We start from the raw sequence: 17,930 nt of genomic DNA on the forward strand, positions 1-17,930 counted from the left end.
AATAAGAGTGCGACATTTATAGGCATTTTGTGGAAGCTGCAAGCCTTTTCACATCAGGACCTGATCTATCAACTTCAAAGCTTCCAGCTTTGGCTTTTGTGCCAGTATCTCAAGGTCAGCAACCCCCACCTTGAAGCAAGCACATTTCTAGCACACGTGCCACACTCCACCTCATTTTGCTGAATCCGCTGATCATCCCTGTGTGTTTATCACCACTTCTGATTTTGAAAAAATAAATCTTCTTACTTATTTGGTTGTTCCTATGTTGAAACAGATGTTTAGATTCCCAGGAACTAAGCCATGCGGCTAGAAAAAATGAAAGTCATGAATCCAACTGAAGATAAACAACCCATTCCTACCCTGGAGCTCCACCTCACCTCAGCAGAATAACCTGCTGATCCCAGGACACACCCTCTGTACTGGCCTTGCCTCCTTAGTTGTCCTTTGCTGGCACCTAACAGGTCACACCCTGCATTCTGCACAAAGCACTATTTGCCAAGTCTCAGAGTGAAGTAACACCTAGGGATTATGCTTTTCTGAAGAATGATGCTCCTGCTGCTTTCTGAACTCTATCTCTGCTGCTACTTCCCAAGGTCAGATATGCCTTCTTTTGTTCCTACAGACAATGAATATTATAATGATTTCTGTCAAAGTAGGCCACAATTACACCTACCATGCTCCAGCTCCACACAGTCAGATGGGCCCCTGCACTTGAAGGAAAGTGTATCCAAGGTGTCTCACGGCAGCATTGCTGCAGAGACCTGGCACCCTCCCCAGAGCACAGCAGCCCCCAGCAGACACCTACCTAATGGAACCAGAATGAAGAGTGACTCCCTCATCCAATCATCTCCTTTATCATCAGAGCTCAGTTTCTGTCAGGGTTTGGGACAGGAAAATGTTCAAACTTCTCAGCAAAGCACTGAGGCCCATGAGCCTTTTGACTTGGCCCATAGCTTCAGGATGCCTGCTCTGTTCAACTCGGTGCTCTCAGCTCCTGCCATGTGCATTCGTTTCCACTCCCATGCATGATTTCCTCTGCCAAAAGCCAATACAACTGCAAATTTTCTCCTGCGTGGTCTGCTGTTTCCCTGTCAGCATTTACCTTGCCTTCTCCATTAGCCCAGTCTACTCTTCCTTCCTAGGACCATATTTTGCTCTCTGTACTCTGGTTACTTGATACACATGTGATAGCCCTGCTGATCTTGGTCTACAATGTTGGAAATGACCCTGTTAGCCAGAAACACTCAGATTGGAATGGAGCCAGTGGACAGCACAACTGGTTTGTACACTCCAGAGGCAGTAGCTCCCTGTCACATCTCATGCTGTGGGTTGCTATATTATTTCCTACTCCCAGACTTCAACAAAGAACAGAGTCTTCAAACATGCACAACAAAATTAGGAAAGACTGGAGTCTTCCATTTAAACTCTCAGCACAGAGGAAGCTGTCTAGAAAAGGGAAATTGAAAAATTTTATTTTCCAACACTCTATTTCTCAATATTCTGCCCCTAAGTATCCCTTTGCCTGTGTGAAACGTGCACATATGCATGGGTGAGGTTTTGAAGTGTTCTAAGTCTCCCAGTTTGGCCATCTTGACAGCACCATGAATGGCCATGCAGGTCACACTGTGCTAGCGATTGTCCGTGCTGTTCCTTCACTTACAGAATTCATACAGTCGGTGTTTCATGAGACTTTAGAAGGTTTGTGGGGAAAATCAGTGAAGGGGGAAGCAAAGGCCTTACATTTGGGGAAGAAGAAACATAATGAAACCTTTGCCACGTGCCTCGTCCGGGATCCATTCAAATTTCATGCAGATGGGACACAATGTGCTTGTTTAAAGACGGGTATTATGTAGTTCTGGAATATCAGGTGACATTCCAACTGAGGCACAGCTGGGAAAAAAGTGAAGCCCATGGCAAAATCAATGTCTTCCTAGTATGAGTCGCAGCTTGCAGATTTTCAGACCCTGGGCTCCTCTATGTTCCTGCTGTGCTCTTCACAGCTCTCCACAGCTCTTTCTGTTTCTCACAGCGAGGTCCCTGCTTATGCCTACAATCTAGGTGAAGCTTCTCTGGTCTGCATTAATGGTGGTTCTCTCTGCCACCCCACAAATAAGATATGCACCTAACTTCATACCTGATCAGGGGTTGCTGCAGAGCCACCAAGGCAGCATGGATGGTCACCGATATCACTGACAGGTGGAAGTAGTCGAACATGACAGGGACCTGGTGGTGTAGACCCCTCCGGGGGTGGAAGTGCAGGCCCAGTGTGCGGCTGCTGATCATTGGTGCCCCAACCACATCCCTCAGCCTGGAAGGCAAGACAGTGACCACATGTGAGTGACAGTGGATTGTCTCTGCTGTCATTCAAACCGACCCATATTTCAGCCTTCCACAGGCCAACCACTGTGCATACATTGCCTTATCCAGTCATGCAAATACCCTGCCTGGGAGCAATCATTTTTCTGGTGTCTGGCAAATGAAGACACCAAGACTTCACACAGCAGATCTAGGCTATGAAACCTACCCCACACATCAGTGAGGATTAAGGTGTTCCACTCTCTTTCCAAGTCTACTCTCAATGTTGCAGCCCTCCTGACTCTCTGTCCCACTTCTCTTTCTCTGTCCCCATGCTCTAGTCCACTTCCTAAGCTTGCGCTTTCTATTAGATTTCTGCCACCTTAAGGACAGGAGCTATGACTAATACATCTCAGTATCTCCAACACCAACCTTGTATTTGGAATCCTGAGGAAACTGGTCAAGCATGTGCTTTGGAAAATATACACCTGATTGACTGAGTGACCAGAAGCAGAGATGACTCCCACAACACTGTATTCGAACAGTTGGGCCTGTTCTATGAATCTTCCCTCACCTCTGCTCATGCACTTGGCAAAGGGTGTGTGTCTGCTCCTGAGAGATAACCAGCTAGCACGCAAAGCTTGCCAGCATCTTTGATTGTAAAAAGGGGTTGATTCTCCTCAAAATCAAAGCTGCTGTGTCGGTACACAAGAGAACGAGCATAACTCTACAGCTGGCAAAATGAACCAAAGGCTCTGCAAATTGTGCTGAACAAGAGCGTGTGAGAAACCAGGATGAATATCCTCCAGGAGCATAGTGAAGAGAGAAAGTTTCCCAGGAACAGGGATGGTGGATGAAAGGAATGGCCACCACCAACCAACCCAGTAGCTGTGCATCCTCGGGGCCTTTGGTGCTTGTTCGCAAACAGAAGCCAATTGGATTCCATAGTGCAGTGGTTATCGTTTTTGCCTCACATAAACAGAAGCCCAGTAAGAGCCACCTGAGCCACAGGACCAGCACGACTGCAAATACACTATGTGTAAGGTCTCCTTTTCCATCAGCAAGGAACTTATGAGAAGAGGATGAGGAATTTATAACATGAGTCTCAGAAAGCCGCTACCATTTATGCTTACTGTAATTTTGAGGACAACTCCTTAAGGCCTGACTATGAACTGGCCACACTGCTTCCCCCTGTTATTCTGCTGGACACCAAGTGAGGTGTTTACCAACATTACTCCACTTACAGCAGAGGAATTAAAGCCAAATGAGTTCATTAACTTGTTCTGAGTCACAGAGTCAAACTGAAATGCTAGACAAGGTCTTTCTGACTCCACAACCTGTACTGACTACTGTTCAACACTGCTTTCTGTGCCTTCAGACACAGCTCCATGAGTTACAGAAAATCCCTGTGGGCATGAGCAACTGGCAGCTAAAGATGTTTCAGGATAGCAAAGATGTAACACAGGTTAACAAGAATTTAACCCACATCAACAGGAGCAAAGAATTAAGAAAGAGGGATGTGATTGACACCTACGCTCTGAAAAGGATAGAGGTCATTCTTGCTCCTGAATATCAGGCTGTGGGCCTGGAAATGGAGGAGTGGTCTCAATTTACAAGATTTGGAGACAAACGATAGCACTGAGAGGAGAATGTTTGCCTTATCAGGAAGAACTACAGTACACAAAAAGTGGACAATAACAAAACAGCATGGTCTCAGGCAGAGAGCCCTGGATTTAACCTAGGATGAAGACCTTTCCCGCCTGAATGGCCATCCAGGCTGAGCTCACTGCATTAGCAAGGAATAAAATTGAAGTCGATCTAGGGAAGGCACACAAGGAGGACTTATCCATGGGAGAGAATTCCCTGGTGGCTGAGCTGTTCAGGACAGAAACGGATGTGGTGCAAATATGTACCAAGGACACCTTGCAAAGCCACAAGTACAAGCACGAGGCGGACTATAGCAGGGCTACTTGACTTCGGTGACACTGGCATTGGAGACATAATACTGCTATGTTAGAAGCACGAGTATTCTGGACATTTTTTGAATGTTCAGCAGCATCTCTGGCCTCCGCCTGCAAAATGACAATAATATTCTACATCCAGACACCACTGACAATGTCTCTCCTTATGGTCCAAATTCCCGAGGGAGTGGCATCTTCCCACCTGATTCGAGATCCACTGAATGAGATGCACATCAAGAGCCCCTCCAACCCTGGCATTACAGACCGTGCTTTGGCTTTTTTTTTGTTTGCTTTCTAGAAGCTGCTGACCTACTGATGCTTTAGAGCCAAGCATCGGTCCCCAGGATGTGCCATGGATGCCTTGTCATCCTTAAATCCCATTTATGAAAATGAAAAAGGATGGCACTTCCAATCCTCCCAGCCTCTGGCTTCCTGTTCCTCTAAGCTCATCCTGTGTTTCACGAGAACCCCCTGCGCTGATTGTTATTAAGTGCTTTGTATTAAGGAGAGGAAGCAACACGTTCAAGCCTGGCCTGACTTGCGTCTAGGAAGACAGGAAAAGGAAGAAGACGTTTATCCCACAGGCCGTGCTCTGGCCTGTTACCTATATTATCTCTGCTAATCTTCATAACAGACCTAATACTGATGACTGTATTATAAACAAGGCTACCAAGGCTAGGAAAAATACAGAAGTTTATCCTATATTTCAGGGTGCAGCTGCTGCATTTTTATCATTTGGGCCAATTTCCTGTACCCAGGTTCATCATTTGTTACTCTTTTGGTGGCAAGGATGTCTTGTTGTCCACTATGGTTTATCACCAAAGCTTCTTATAAAATTGATAGAGAATAATTTACAGGCTAAACTTGAAATCCACAGCAGGATCCTGTGGCTAGCTGCAAATGTCCACCAGGGAGCTGTGGACGGGAGTCTCCCAAGGATGTGGGCTTGAGGACACTGGATGCCAGGAGTGTGTGAAAGGGACCCCATATGGTAGAGGAAAACATGAGAACAGTAGAATCAGAAGTTTTGATTCTGAGATAATAGATAAGATTTTCTTTCTTCAGTGGTAGGGACTGAAGCAACAGCCTTGGTACTAGCCTTGTTTTTCCTAATCCTTTAAAAAATTTTTTTTTGAGATAACATCCTTACTATATTGTCCAGACTGGGCTCAAATTTGTGATCCTTCAGCCTCAGTCTCCCAAAGTACTGAGACTACAAGTATGTGGCTCCAGGCCTGGCTTATGGATAAGATTTCCTAAGCATCCACTACTTAACCATGGGGGAAACATATGTGATGAGGATACCAGGCATCTTTATGGACCTGATGAAGATAAGGGCAGGGGGAATGGACCCTGCTGATCCCAGACACTGTGTCAGGATCAAGGACAGACACTCCCGAAAGCCCAGATCCCAGGCCCTATACCAGCTGCACACCTGCACACATCCATTCTCAATGCCCATCACAATCAGGCCTCTAAACTTGAAATCCACAGCAGGATCCTGTGGCTAACCTGTGGCTAACACTTCAGGACAGGTCCTGTTTGGGTTCTATCCACTCTGACTCAACTCCCCATGTTGTGCAAACAGCCACAGCAACAGAGAGGGAACAGTCTTTGGAAAGGGGAGATATCCATGAGATTAGCTAAGAGGGACAGGAAGCCAGAGGCTGGGAAGACTGGAAGTGCCATCCTTTTTTCACTTTCATGAATCGGATTTAAGGATGACAAGGCATCTGCGGCACATCCTGGAGATAGTTGCTGGCTATGAAGCATCAGTAGATCAAAGCTCTTCTGAAATTTGAAGAGATGGGGTAAACACTACCAGCATCTGCCCACTGGTTTCCTGATTCCCCAAACACTTGAAGTGCTTGCAGAGACCAGACATGTGGGTAGAGTGGTCAGTATGTGCTGAGATTCTGACCATAGAATTTAGGTGGAAGAAATTGTACCTCTCTTCCCTTTAAATCAGAAGAGGAGACCCCCTCTGGGGAATTTGCAGTAGGTCCCCTAGAGCTATGAAAACACAGGTTCCGGACCCTGACACGCCCCCAGGAGAGAAGCTTGGGGAAGCTGGAGTAGCCTGGCATGAGTAGGTTCCCATGAATATGGGAAGGGGGTTAAAATAACTTGTGCATAACCCACAGGCAGATGTGGGTCCTTTGGAGAAGTGTCTGCCTCAAGGAGTTTTCCACAAGACATAAGAAGCTTGGCTATTTCAGAGGCTCCAAAGGTGGGGCTGGGATTGTGTGGTGGAGTGTTATCTGATGAATATATCTCCAAGGAATTCACAAGAATGTCCCAAGGATGATTCAGCCTCTGCCTAAGGAAAGGGCCCAGCTTACAACCAATCAAACACGATCCCCTGTCCCTTCCTCCACCTTCCTCCTCCTCGTGGACCCCCGCACTCCTCCAGACACACAAACCACAGTAAGGAAAAAAGTTGAGGAAGAAGTATAAAGTCTTCTTCTACCCATGTGTGTTTTTCTGCTCTGGGAGTTTCCCACCCTAAGCCTAAACCTGGGGTGCAATGGAGAAAGGAAATAATAAAATAAGATATAAAATGGATGAGAATTTAGAGATTTGATATTACACTTTGCTGGGCATTTTAATACCTATGAAAGGATAATTTATCACTGCAAAGAACTCAGAGAGTCTAGGTGACATAAATGATTACCCTGGGGGTGGGAGGAAAAGGCCACAAACAACTTAAAGGAAGCAGCTGTGAGAAAGAAGAAATTGGCCTCCCACTTATGCCAGCAGCAGGCTATCAATAAATGGATTTTAAATGTGCAGAGAGTTGAAACACAGTAGCAGATATTCAGTAAAAAGATGTAGGACACCATGGCAGAACTTCTTCTGATTCAGAAGGGGCTTTGAATTCTGTGGCCTCATGGGGTCATTATTCGAAAACTCCCAATTATGACTGCACAGCAAATGTATAAAGTGTAGAAGGCATGAGTTCCAAAAGGCAGGAAGGTGGGAGTATTCTGAGTATGTGTATATGGAGCTTGAGATACTTGCCAAAGGTGCACACAGTTTGAAATGTTACTCAACATTCTCAGGCCACGTTCTAGGGAATCGTGTCTCATTGGTTGTGAGCATGTCCAGGCAAACATGCCCCTGGGACACACACACACACTGTCACTTTAACCCCAGTTTGACCTGAGGCAGCACACAGCAGCTTGTGAGGCACTGGACATCTGAGAGATATTCCAACGACTGTGACCACGAGGTTCCCCAGTAGGGAGGCAGGGGTCAAGAAGACATCCTGCCACCATAATTCAAGGGTCCCTAATGACACTCACTGCTGCTCACTGTCTGTAAAGTGCAGGTCCACCTTGAGTTGAAAATCGACTTCACTCAGAGCATCTTCCACCTGCAAGAGAAACAAAATCCAAGAGAATTCACAAGTCAGCTCCTGTCCAAGTGAATCAGCTGATCTATGTCCCAAAGGAGAAGCAGAATCTCACCATGAAATTAATGTTATTCAGGCTCAACACAGAATTTCATACATGTTCTGTGGAGTTCTGGATGAACAGGTCATCTGGGAGTGTTACATAGAAAATGGAAGAGATGCATTCATGTAGCAGTTTGGAAAGCTTATTTTCTTTTTTTTAAGAATGTTTTATTAGTATATGTTGTGACATGTAGTAATGACATTTGTTTTAGGAAATCAGTACACACACCTATCACATCTTGATCAGTCTTACATTCCTTCTTCATCATCTTCCCCTCTCCCTCCTTCCCCCAGTCCCTTTCCCATTTCCAAAAAGAACACTTTCATGTCTCCTACAAGTTCATTTTGTTCTTTACTTATTTTTTGGGTTTCTCTTGCAAGGAGAAACCATATATTATTTAATTTTTTGTGCCTAATTTATTTCACTTAGCATTATAGTCTCAAGATCTTTCAACTATTGTTAAGTTTTCTTACTATTTGACTTGTTTTTTCTCCCCTTACCTTCAGTGTATTTACAGGATGTAGAATTGTTGAAAGTGGGTTGGACCTAGAATTCTCGTAGAAAGAAGGGAAGGATCTCAGAGCACACCTGCTTTGGAAAAGACGGAGCAGTGAACCTGCAGTGAGTTCTCACTTAGCTAGTCACAGGAGGTAAGCGATGAATTAACCTCTGACTCTCAAGTTCCTGTCATGACAGCTACCATTTTCCATTTAGTGCAGAACAGGAAGTGATGTCATTTCCCAAGATGGGTTAAGTTATTAACAATGCAACTCCTTCAGTTTTGTATTAAGACTCTAGTGACCACATAGTCATTTATACTCTAAGATCTTTCCCTTTAGTGTTTCATGTCTTACCCATGGCCCCTCTCTTCTTTAGCTTAAAAGTTTTCACTTCTCATATGCACTCAAAAAATAGTATCCCCAGTTATTTTTCCTTGGACTTAATATCACCACCTTGACTCTAGGGAGATGTCAGATTTCACCACTACATCTGTTCAGTGTCCCAGCCAGTGTCAATATCGCCCCTGTGTGACAAGACATCATCCCCTCCTGCTCCTGGGCTGGGTAGAGCCCTTCTGTGTAACACACAAAGCCCTGCTTCTTTTCTATCTCAGCATTTAATGCTTCCATAACTGTTTCAAGTTTGTAAGCTGGGAGCCAATGAGCCAAGTGCAATCTGCAGACCTGTTTTGTTTATTCCCCACAGTATTTTAAAAAACGTTTCAAACAAGCTATAAACATTTAAAATTCAGGCAACTTAACATTTGTATTCCAGGTCTCTAGATTCTGGAAATAATATCACTGGATCTGGCAATGCGGAGCTGGCATTTAGTAGACCTGTTTAAAGCTAACAAGTGGGTCTTATTGCATTTATCCCTGATCCACCACATACACTGACAGTATCCATCTGGCCTATGGCTCAGCCCCCTGGTTATTTTCTTGCTAAATTTTGCCACTTCTCTGTATAACATTAAGGAGGAAACTGGTCTTCATTCATTTTTGATTCTGAGCTCCAGGAATACTGCTTGCTGCATACAAAGTACCAATACATTTTAGGAATGAAGTTCCTCCCCTTCTTGTCTCTTTGAGTTTTGGTTTCTTTGCAAGAAATGTGTTCATCCTGAAGGGATGAAAATTTCTTATTCAAAGGCCTCATTGGAAACATCTTCTTGCTTAAGCTAATTCAGGCAGAGACATATGGATGGAATTTATCTTTAGGTCCTCAAGGTTTAAATTTTGTTGTTTAAAAAAAAGTATTTGAAAAGCTAACATTTTGCTGAATCCAAGTGCTATAAATAACCACCTCTCCTAGATTTGTTTTGCATAATCAGGAACCTCGCTTCATATACACAATGAAAGCAACACACCCTCTTGCCACCAATTTCTTGGAAATAAGACTGGCAAGTAAGCCCTCTTCTCCATCTTCCAAGCATACATTTGCCTGGGTAATGAGAACTCAGAGTGCGCTCCAGTTTTAAATCCCCTGCAAATCCCTAGGAACTGTGGTCAGACTGAACCTGCGTGTGATTCCACCTCAGGAAACCTGACCTGCAAAATGCTCCCGAATGAAGTCACTGCCCCTTCTAACCACAGATTTCATGAATGACTTTCAACAACCTGTCCTTCTAAGCAGGGACATGCATGCACACATATGCTCACATGGACACACATACACACCTTTCCGGTGCCATGGCGTATCTCACCTAAGGGCATCATCTCCCTTCAAGGGTTGTGTTCTCACCACCAGGAATGTGTTATCGTGTGTTCTGTATAATAGTAGGAATAATACATGAGGCTAATATTTATGAAAATTTCTATGTGGCTGCTCATGGGCTAGCATTGTACATACACTATGCTCTTTGATATGGATAACACTGTGAATGAAGAAATATTGTCTCCCATTTGTTACCTGGTGATGGGTCTTGGGGAAATTATTTCCATATTCTTGGTGTCCTGAACAAAGAACTGGACAAGACTCATAGAAAAGGTTGTGGGAATATGCATTTATTGAAGGTGGAAATGAAGTACGCTCTGCAGAGTGAGAGGGTGCTGGTGAAGAGTCACAGGGGCTGTGAGGATAAGGGAAAGGGCTCTTTGTACTTGGAATTCCTGGGCTTTTCCTTCATGCAAATAAGGCATTGGAGTAGCAGTCTTAACTAAAGCTCAGTGGCACCACACTTAAAGTGCGCCATAGCAAGACTTCCTTGCCTTCCCCCAGATGTGGATAAGAATTTGAAAATAGCCCTTTTCTGGTTGGTTCCAGCTATAGTGCTCAGGAGCTGCCGTGATCCTGGATCCTGTATTCTGTGCATGTTCCCTGGGTCTTGTGACTTTGATACATTTTGTGCAATTGTTTGACAGGTTTGCCACAATCCTATTCTCCTACCTCATGTTTAGAAGTGAGCAAACAGAGGCTCAGTATGATAAAGTCACTTCCCCAAGATTAACTAGGTAATGAGTGCTGTATCCCAGATCCTTTCCAGGGTTCTGCTTCTTCGGTCTTGCCCTATGGTCACACCTGTGTTCTAGGCTGTGTCTTCTCTCTGGTTGGTTTCTACTCTACTCAGAGTCATGACTCATATGTTCTCCTCCTCTTCCTCTACTTCCCTCCTGAGCTCTGTAGTGGCTTGATGATTAAGGTTACGTCTAAAATCAATCTCCATGGTACAAGTCCTGGTTGTATTGCTAACTCAAACTTTCTGCTATTTCTTATTTGTAAAGTAGGATTAAACTAATGACGCTTATGCCTCAGTATGCAATTACATGAAATAAATGAGAAAATGTATGCAAAGGGTTGACAATTTTCACTATTACTTCCAACTTGCTACTGGGCCTGGATACATAAAGGACTAATCATACATCAAAGTCTGCCACAGCCCTCCTTACAGAAATGTATTAAATGTATTTTGTGATTAAACTGCCTAGGTTCAAGCCCCGGCCTTACCACTTCCGGATGGTGTGACTTTAGTATAAAAAGATTAACATCTGTAAATTTCTGTATTCTCATCCACAAAATGGGGTTAATAAAGCACCCTGTACTGCTTCATGATTCTGAGAAATTACAGAGATCACTGGGCACAATACCTGCCATGAAATACCCGTATAAGCAATGTAAGTAGCTATTAGTGTTAAGATCAGCATGATGGTTCTTACAACTCATCTAAATTCTGATAGTTCTCCAATAGGAAGTTTGCATCTCCCAAACACCCCTGGACTGTCAATGACATCTCTGAAGCCATATCATGTCCACAGCTTAGAGCCAGCTTCCATCAACTTTCTGTCTACTTAGAGACCTCCATTTCCTAGGCTTCACTATGAATTCAAATCAGTGAAAGACTATGGGCTCAAGTTCTATGGGCTATGCTTGGCCAACATGCAGCTCATCCTTTAGATTCATCCTGTTTTTCTTCAACTGTTTTTATCTCTGCCACTGTGCCCAGCAACATTCATGTAGTTGACACCAGTAACAGCCTACACACCAACAGTCTGCTGGATTCTCTCTCTCTCTTTTTTTTTTTTTTTGGTTTTTCTCCGGTACCGGGAACCAAACTCACGACCTTGCGCTTGCCAGGCAGGCGCTTTTGCCACTGAGCTAAATCCCCAGCCCCAATCTGCTGGATTCTTTTCCCACATCTGTGCCGAATTGGCCACTGTCAATTTCAGCTTTCTTTCTTCTGAAATGACAAAGCCTCCTTCCTTTAGAAGTTAAACAGGTGACCTTCACTGAGGTCTCTGTGGTTCCCCATACCTTCAATATTTGTTTCTAGATTTGTACCAGTGACAGTTCTTATGCCACTGGCACTGACCCATTTTCCCTACGTCTTCTGTCTGCCTTACTGCTTTCCACTGTCCTCCTTTCCTCTGCCTCAGAAACGCTTGCCTGCTTCCTGTGGAAATCTTAGCCAGACCTGCTTACCAGAACTTGGAACGAATTCACCACCCTTCAAAGCAAACTACTGTGTAAGTCATTAGGTCTGAGAAGTGCAAGGGAATCTGCAATTTGCTCAATTACTGCCAAAGGACTGTAATATTAGTGCACCAGGAATTCCTTTTAAGAAGTACTCTCTTTAACCTACAAAGATGAAATTTTATTAGCAGAACCTTTTTGATCTAATCTGTTCCTCTTCTTTCTCAGAACACTGGGCGTTTTGTTAATAAGAGTGTCTTCTCCCGCTTGGCTGCTCGGAGATCTGTTCTCAGCGCGTAGGCCACCATTATCCCAGGTTTAGAGGATGCTTGTGTATTTTGTCCTTCTGTGTTTACCTCAGGTTTTCTTCTTTCTATGTGTGTCCTGTACTCTGGCTTGTCTAAGTGCTATTTATCCCTTTTACTGTTCTCTGTATTTTGTTAACCTTCCTAAAATGTCTGTGAGATTATACAGAATATAAAATAAAATACCCATACCACCTCTATTCTCACTCTTTGCTAGTATTGTTGAAACATTTTATTGTGCTCCTTAACTGGGATTAGTTCTCTCCATGGTCACCATATGCACTCACCCATAGCCTCACTGAAGTTACTACGAGTTCCCTATAGCATGTGGAATGGTATACCCTTGGTGGATAAAGGTCCATTCTATAAATGTCCATTGTTCACACTAATGGCGGCAGGCATTTGTGAACACATTTTCTGGACACCAGGCTATTAGTAGTTCGTTGTTTTTCAGGAACATTGGAAAAGAGCTAATGTATTCATTCACAGATCACAGTTCTTACAGACATACCCAATTAATTTTAACCATCACTAATTTGGATGCAATGAGTAGCTATAATACTGTTTGCTGCCCATGGGTTACACAATAATAAATTATTATTTTATAGAAGAAAATAATTTGATGTGCAGAAGAAAACAGTATGTCCTGTGAGACAGACTCCCTGTTCAAACTCAGAAGTTGTTAAGACCTCATAAGGTTAAACTGGAAAGGCTTTAAGCTGTTATGGGAGCAAGATTATAATAGGATTAAGATGGAATGATCCCAAGATGCCTGATTCAATGATCCAACATTTAAAAAGTAAGCCCCAAACACCAGGGATATTCTCTTGTTCCTTTTTTGTATGGAGGATTAAACCAAGGTCTTTTCACTGAGCTGAATTCATAACCATTTTTTTTTAAGATAGGGTCTTGCTAAATTGCTACATTGACCAGTCTGGGTTTGAGCTTGCAATCCTCCTGCCTCAGAATTTCAGAGTGCTGGGATTAAAGGGTGGACCACTACTCTAAATTTGTTCACTATTTTATCTCCAACATGTATACGTGCTTAGTGAGTTCTTTGATACTTCTTGGATAGCTAGATACATGCATTCACAAGTGAAGAATGAGTGACAGCTTTTACTTTTAGGCACGTAAGAAAACTGGTTGCTAATTAAATTATAAAAATGTGGACAAAACTTTCATGGGCCAGAGATGAGGAAGATATCAAATGCCTAACAGGAGTCATTATAGTACTACCCATAGGGAATATGAGCAAGAAGAACTCTTTAAGTTTTCCAAAAATAAAACACTCTCCTGGCAAGAAATAATCAGCTGGAAGGTAGCAACAGGGATTCTAGGTGGGATTTCATATAGTACTTGGAAAGACGGTAATTTGATGAATGAATGATTTTTAACCAAGTTTCCAGCAAAGGGACTGAAGTGGTAAGGCCTCGGAGCTCTCATGCCTGTGTGGGATGTCCTTCCTCTTTTTCTGTCTGATAGATTCTTAGCACTTGCTTCTGAAATTCAGCTCTCCTGTAAAAGGTTGATGAATGTCAGCTTTGCCACTCTCAGAGTTCATCTCTTCATGCTCTTGCCATTTTTCTATCCTTAGTGTTTCCTGCACACAGTCAGGGCAGTGCATATTATCTACCAAGATGATTGTTTATTTGTAGGTTTCCTTGTTAAACTATCAAACTCTGGAGTGCAGAGAGGCTGCTCTTTCCTTAGATTGGTCCCAAGGGCCCAACACAGAGTCTAGTGAAAAATAGACACTCACAAAGTTCTGTGGGCTGGTTCATTGAGCAAGTGTCTGATAGACATACAGACGGGAAAGCAAAGAGTGGAGAAAGAAGACAGGAAGTTATCAGTGCAAACTGTTTGCACTTGGGACAACATGGAAGGAACCAGTGTAGGAATGAAAGGACAGGTGAAACATGAACACATCAGTAAATGCATGAGGACTCTGAAATTGCAAATTCCTAGCTGTCAGATTTGAGATAGAATCTACTGCACTTTCCATTTTCCTAACCAGGACAGGGAAAGGTCAAGATGGAGAACAGCCCCTCGTGGCCAGTGGGAGATTCATGACTTACCCTTTCACCATCTAAGAGCAAATGAGCTCGGAAGATCACAGCATCATTTATGGGCACTTCTTCATTCCTGTATAAGATCTGGAAGACCCGGCTGTGCACAGTGCCCTCATGGACACAGGCTGAATGCAGGCTGCTGCTCTCTGCAAAGCAAGAATCAGAAGCCCATGAGTTCCAGTATTGTCCTGTACCTGCAGTCCAACCAGGTATCTGTTTTAGGAAAGTCATGGCTCCAAATTGCATTACAAAGCTTAAAATCATGGATGAACAAGACCCCGAAAATTTTGTGTCTTTAGATTTACTCATAGAGCTTGTCCAGAGAGCCTTGTTCATGTCTTAATGTCACATGAACTTGGTAAAGTCACTTACGCAATGGGCAGTGCTCCTGGGTTGGAATTGAGTATCTGCTAAATTCCTCACAAGCTCACAGGTCCCCTCCTTTGTGAATTCTTTCATAATTTCCCCATCCAGAAAGTCAGGGGAATGAGGACTAAAGAGAGAATAACACACTACCTCCCACAAAGACTTTCTAATTCTCACACAGTCCATCTCTCCTGAGAGGTGTTCCCAGGTCACAAATGAAGAACCCTCTGTCCTGTGTTTTAGGTAAATGCTTATTTTTAATCATTACATACATCAAGTTTTAAGAAACTTTCCTAGGCCTTAAGGTTGTAATGTAATATAAACAATGATTAAAGTGCTATTTTGAAATTAAGTTGAATTTCAGGAAGACAAAGGACTAAAGATCTTTTTGCACTCAGGGAAAGGGTTACTGCGGGAAGTAAATATTTGAATTCCTCCAAGTGCTTAATGTGGAAACTACATGGTAAGAAAAATATATAAACTTTCAAAAGTAAATAATATTCTACTTATAGAAGGTCACGATTACTTATTCATAGTAATGCCCAACTATGTGACATTTTACAGCTTCCAAAGTTCTTTCCAAATGTGCTACTTTCCTTAATCTTCATAGCACGTTCCTAGGGTGAGCTTTAGTATAGATAATGAAACCAAGGCTCCCAAATAATAGGCAGTTGTCTTGATCCTTGTGAATAGAACGCTGTGTCTCTTCAAAATTCATGTAAAAATCTAACCCCTAATGGGATAGCATTTAAAGGTGGAAAGTCTGGGAGGTGATTAGTTCACAACTGTGAAGTCCTTTGGAACAAGAATATTCTTGTAAGAGGTCAGAAAATTAGCCCCTCACTGTGTCAACCATTGGAGGACAAAATAGAAGCTGTCAATCTGCAAACCTGGAGGAAGCTTTTACCCAAACCAAAATATGTTGGCATTTTGACCTCAGACTCCCATCTTCCTAACCATGAGAAATAAGTTCTATTGCTTATTACCCGCCTATTTCCTGGCATTTATTTGCAGCAGCCTGAACGAAGACATTGCTATATGACAAAGCACTGTGTCAATTCATCCTAAGATCTATTTATTTAATAAGAGAGAAAATGAAGTCTCCAGTGAATTAATATAATTCACTAATTTCCTAGCAAAGAGTTAGTACCTTGTTATGCACAATGAAAAGAATTAAATAGCATATCTTGATTGAAAAATGAGGTGACAACACAAAAAGAATTAATCCAAGTAGCAAGGAAATGCTATGCAAATGTCTTCTGTTCTGTTCGTAGGTAATTTAAGAAGTCCTTTAGAAATAGTGACACAGAATCACTATCACCCCTAATGTATTGTGGCATCTAAGCCAGCACCTACGCAGCTTTGGAGGAGGAAATACAAAGCATATAAAATCCCAGACCATTTCCAAGGCTGCTAAAGTGCACCTGCTCTGATTTCCATGTCGCCACAAAAGAAATAAAAGCATTGTCTTAAAGCAGCCCTATTGAGACCTGTGAGATTCAGAGTGAGAGAGCTTTTACACAGAAATGATTCTGTGCAAGATACATCTCTGTTTTCATTTGCTACCTTAGCCCTTTCATTGTCATTGTCATTGTCAAAGCCTGGTTGATCTATAAGCCAAACCAACAGCAGGGCAGAGGATGGATGGGGTAAATACTCTGTAGGTCAGAGCAGCACGAGCCATCTGCTGCCAGAAGGGATAGCCAGCAAAACAATTCCCTCACTTGCCTTTTTGGACAAGTGACATCACTTCTTCTAACAGCAGCTTTCCATGTGAAAAATGGGTGCATCCATAATGAGTTTCTGGGAATATTATAGACATGAAGATAAAATAAATCAAGATCTCATGATCCAGCACATACTACGCCTGTCATGAACTGACTGGCAGATGAGACCACTGGGCTCAGGTAGTATTACTGAAGACCACTAAATCCCAGGAAGAAGCACTTCTCATTCCCTATGGGGTTTTCTGGGCCATGTTCCCACTGCTGTTAATTAAGACACAGGCAGGCTGGCAAGCGCAAGGTCATGAGCTCGATTCCCGGTACCAGAAAAACAAACAAACAAACAAAAAACAACAACAACAAAAAAGACACAAGGCAGGTTTCTTTGCCAGGGAAGGCCACTGAATGGTGGGACACCACTTTGGGTCATGGAGAAGACTGAGGCAGAACTTGCCTGTGTTGTTCTCATGCCAATCTCTCTTCTTCCGTGAAGACAGCCCACATTTGGACACCCTTTCCAGGACCCTGGCCCTCTCTTCCTGACATTCAGAGGGAAATGATCCTTCTCTTTCTTTGCCAAAACCACTGTGCTCACTTTCCTGCTCAGTTTTGCATGGGCTTCCTTGTCAGATGAAAGTGACCCTTTGGGGCTATCTAAATCTCCCCTTCCTCTCATGAAACAGGCACTAGGCACCCAGAGATGAGGGAGAAACCCTCTAAGTCCACATTCAAGCACTAATCCATACCTTGGGGTGCTGCCCTTTCTTCTCCCTGGGGTGAAGAGCCACTTTTCTCACTAGGGGCATTTTTGCTTATTATTTGACAATCAGAGACTCACTTTAAGTGGTCCTATGATATTGTGTAGATGAGTTTTCACAAATATCTGCCTTCTTTTGTGTGTATCAGGGTTGGTCCATGTACAAGGAGACAGGGAACTTTAAAGACATGAAAATGACAGATGGGCAGAAAGTGCAAGAGCAGAAGAGGTTGAAGAAAAAGGGAAGCAGGAATGAAAACAGGGCAGAGGAGGGGAAAGGAGCTCCTCAAAGCATCATAGAAAAAATCTATTCCAAACAGCTTAATTTGGAATTTCACACCAAAGGACAAGAATAGAGTTTTAAGTCTTGACATTTCTCTTACCCTTCAAATATGAATAGTATTAACATTTAATACACTGATATATTTCTAATCATTTACAATTAGATGGTGATCTTCCAGATTTTAAAGTACAAGTACTGACTATCTGACATGGAAGCTATTCCCAAGGGCCCCAGTCTAAGGCAACCCAATGAGTAGCTATCAATGGACTGAACCCTGATACCATTTCAAGAACACGGCCATAGAT

At 43.1% G+C, this 17,930-nt stretch overlaps 1 protein-coding gene across 3 annotated transcripts in view; it reads right to left on the reverse strand.

The window, feature by feature from the left end:
• The window catches only part of Fam135b (family with sequence similarity 135, member B), a 298,271-nt gene that overhangs the window by 94,123 nt on the left and 186,218 nt on the right, over positions 1-17,930 (reverse strand). For all 3 annotated transcript variants that reach the window (XM_005398048.2, XM_005398047.2, XM_005398046.2), the window contains exons 4-6: positions 14,502-14,641; positions 7,562-7,632; positions 2,135-2,308 (exon numbers count right to left, since the gene is read on the reverse strand). In XM_005398048.2, coding sequence (XP_005398105.1) covers positions 2,135-2,308; positions 7,562-7,632; positions 14,502-14,641 — 385 coding nt within the window. The remainder of the gene's footprint in view (positions 1-2,134; positions 2,309-7,561; positions 7,633-14,501; positions 14,642-17,930) is intronic.

The sequence above is a fragment of the Chinchilla lanigera genome, unplaced genomic scaffold (assembly GCF_000276665.1).
Source record: "Chinchilla lanigera isolate Chin_1 unplaced genomic scaffold, ChiLan1.0 scaffold00060, whole genome shotgun sequence".
NCBI classification, from domain to species: Eukaryota; Metazoa; Chordata; class Mammalia; order Rodentia; family Chinchillidae; genus Chinchilla; species Chinchilla lanigera.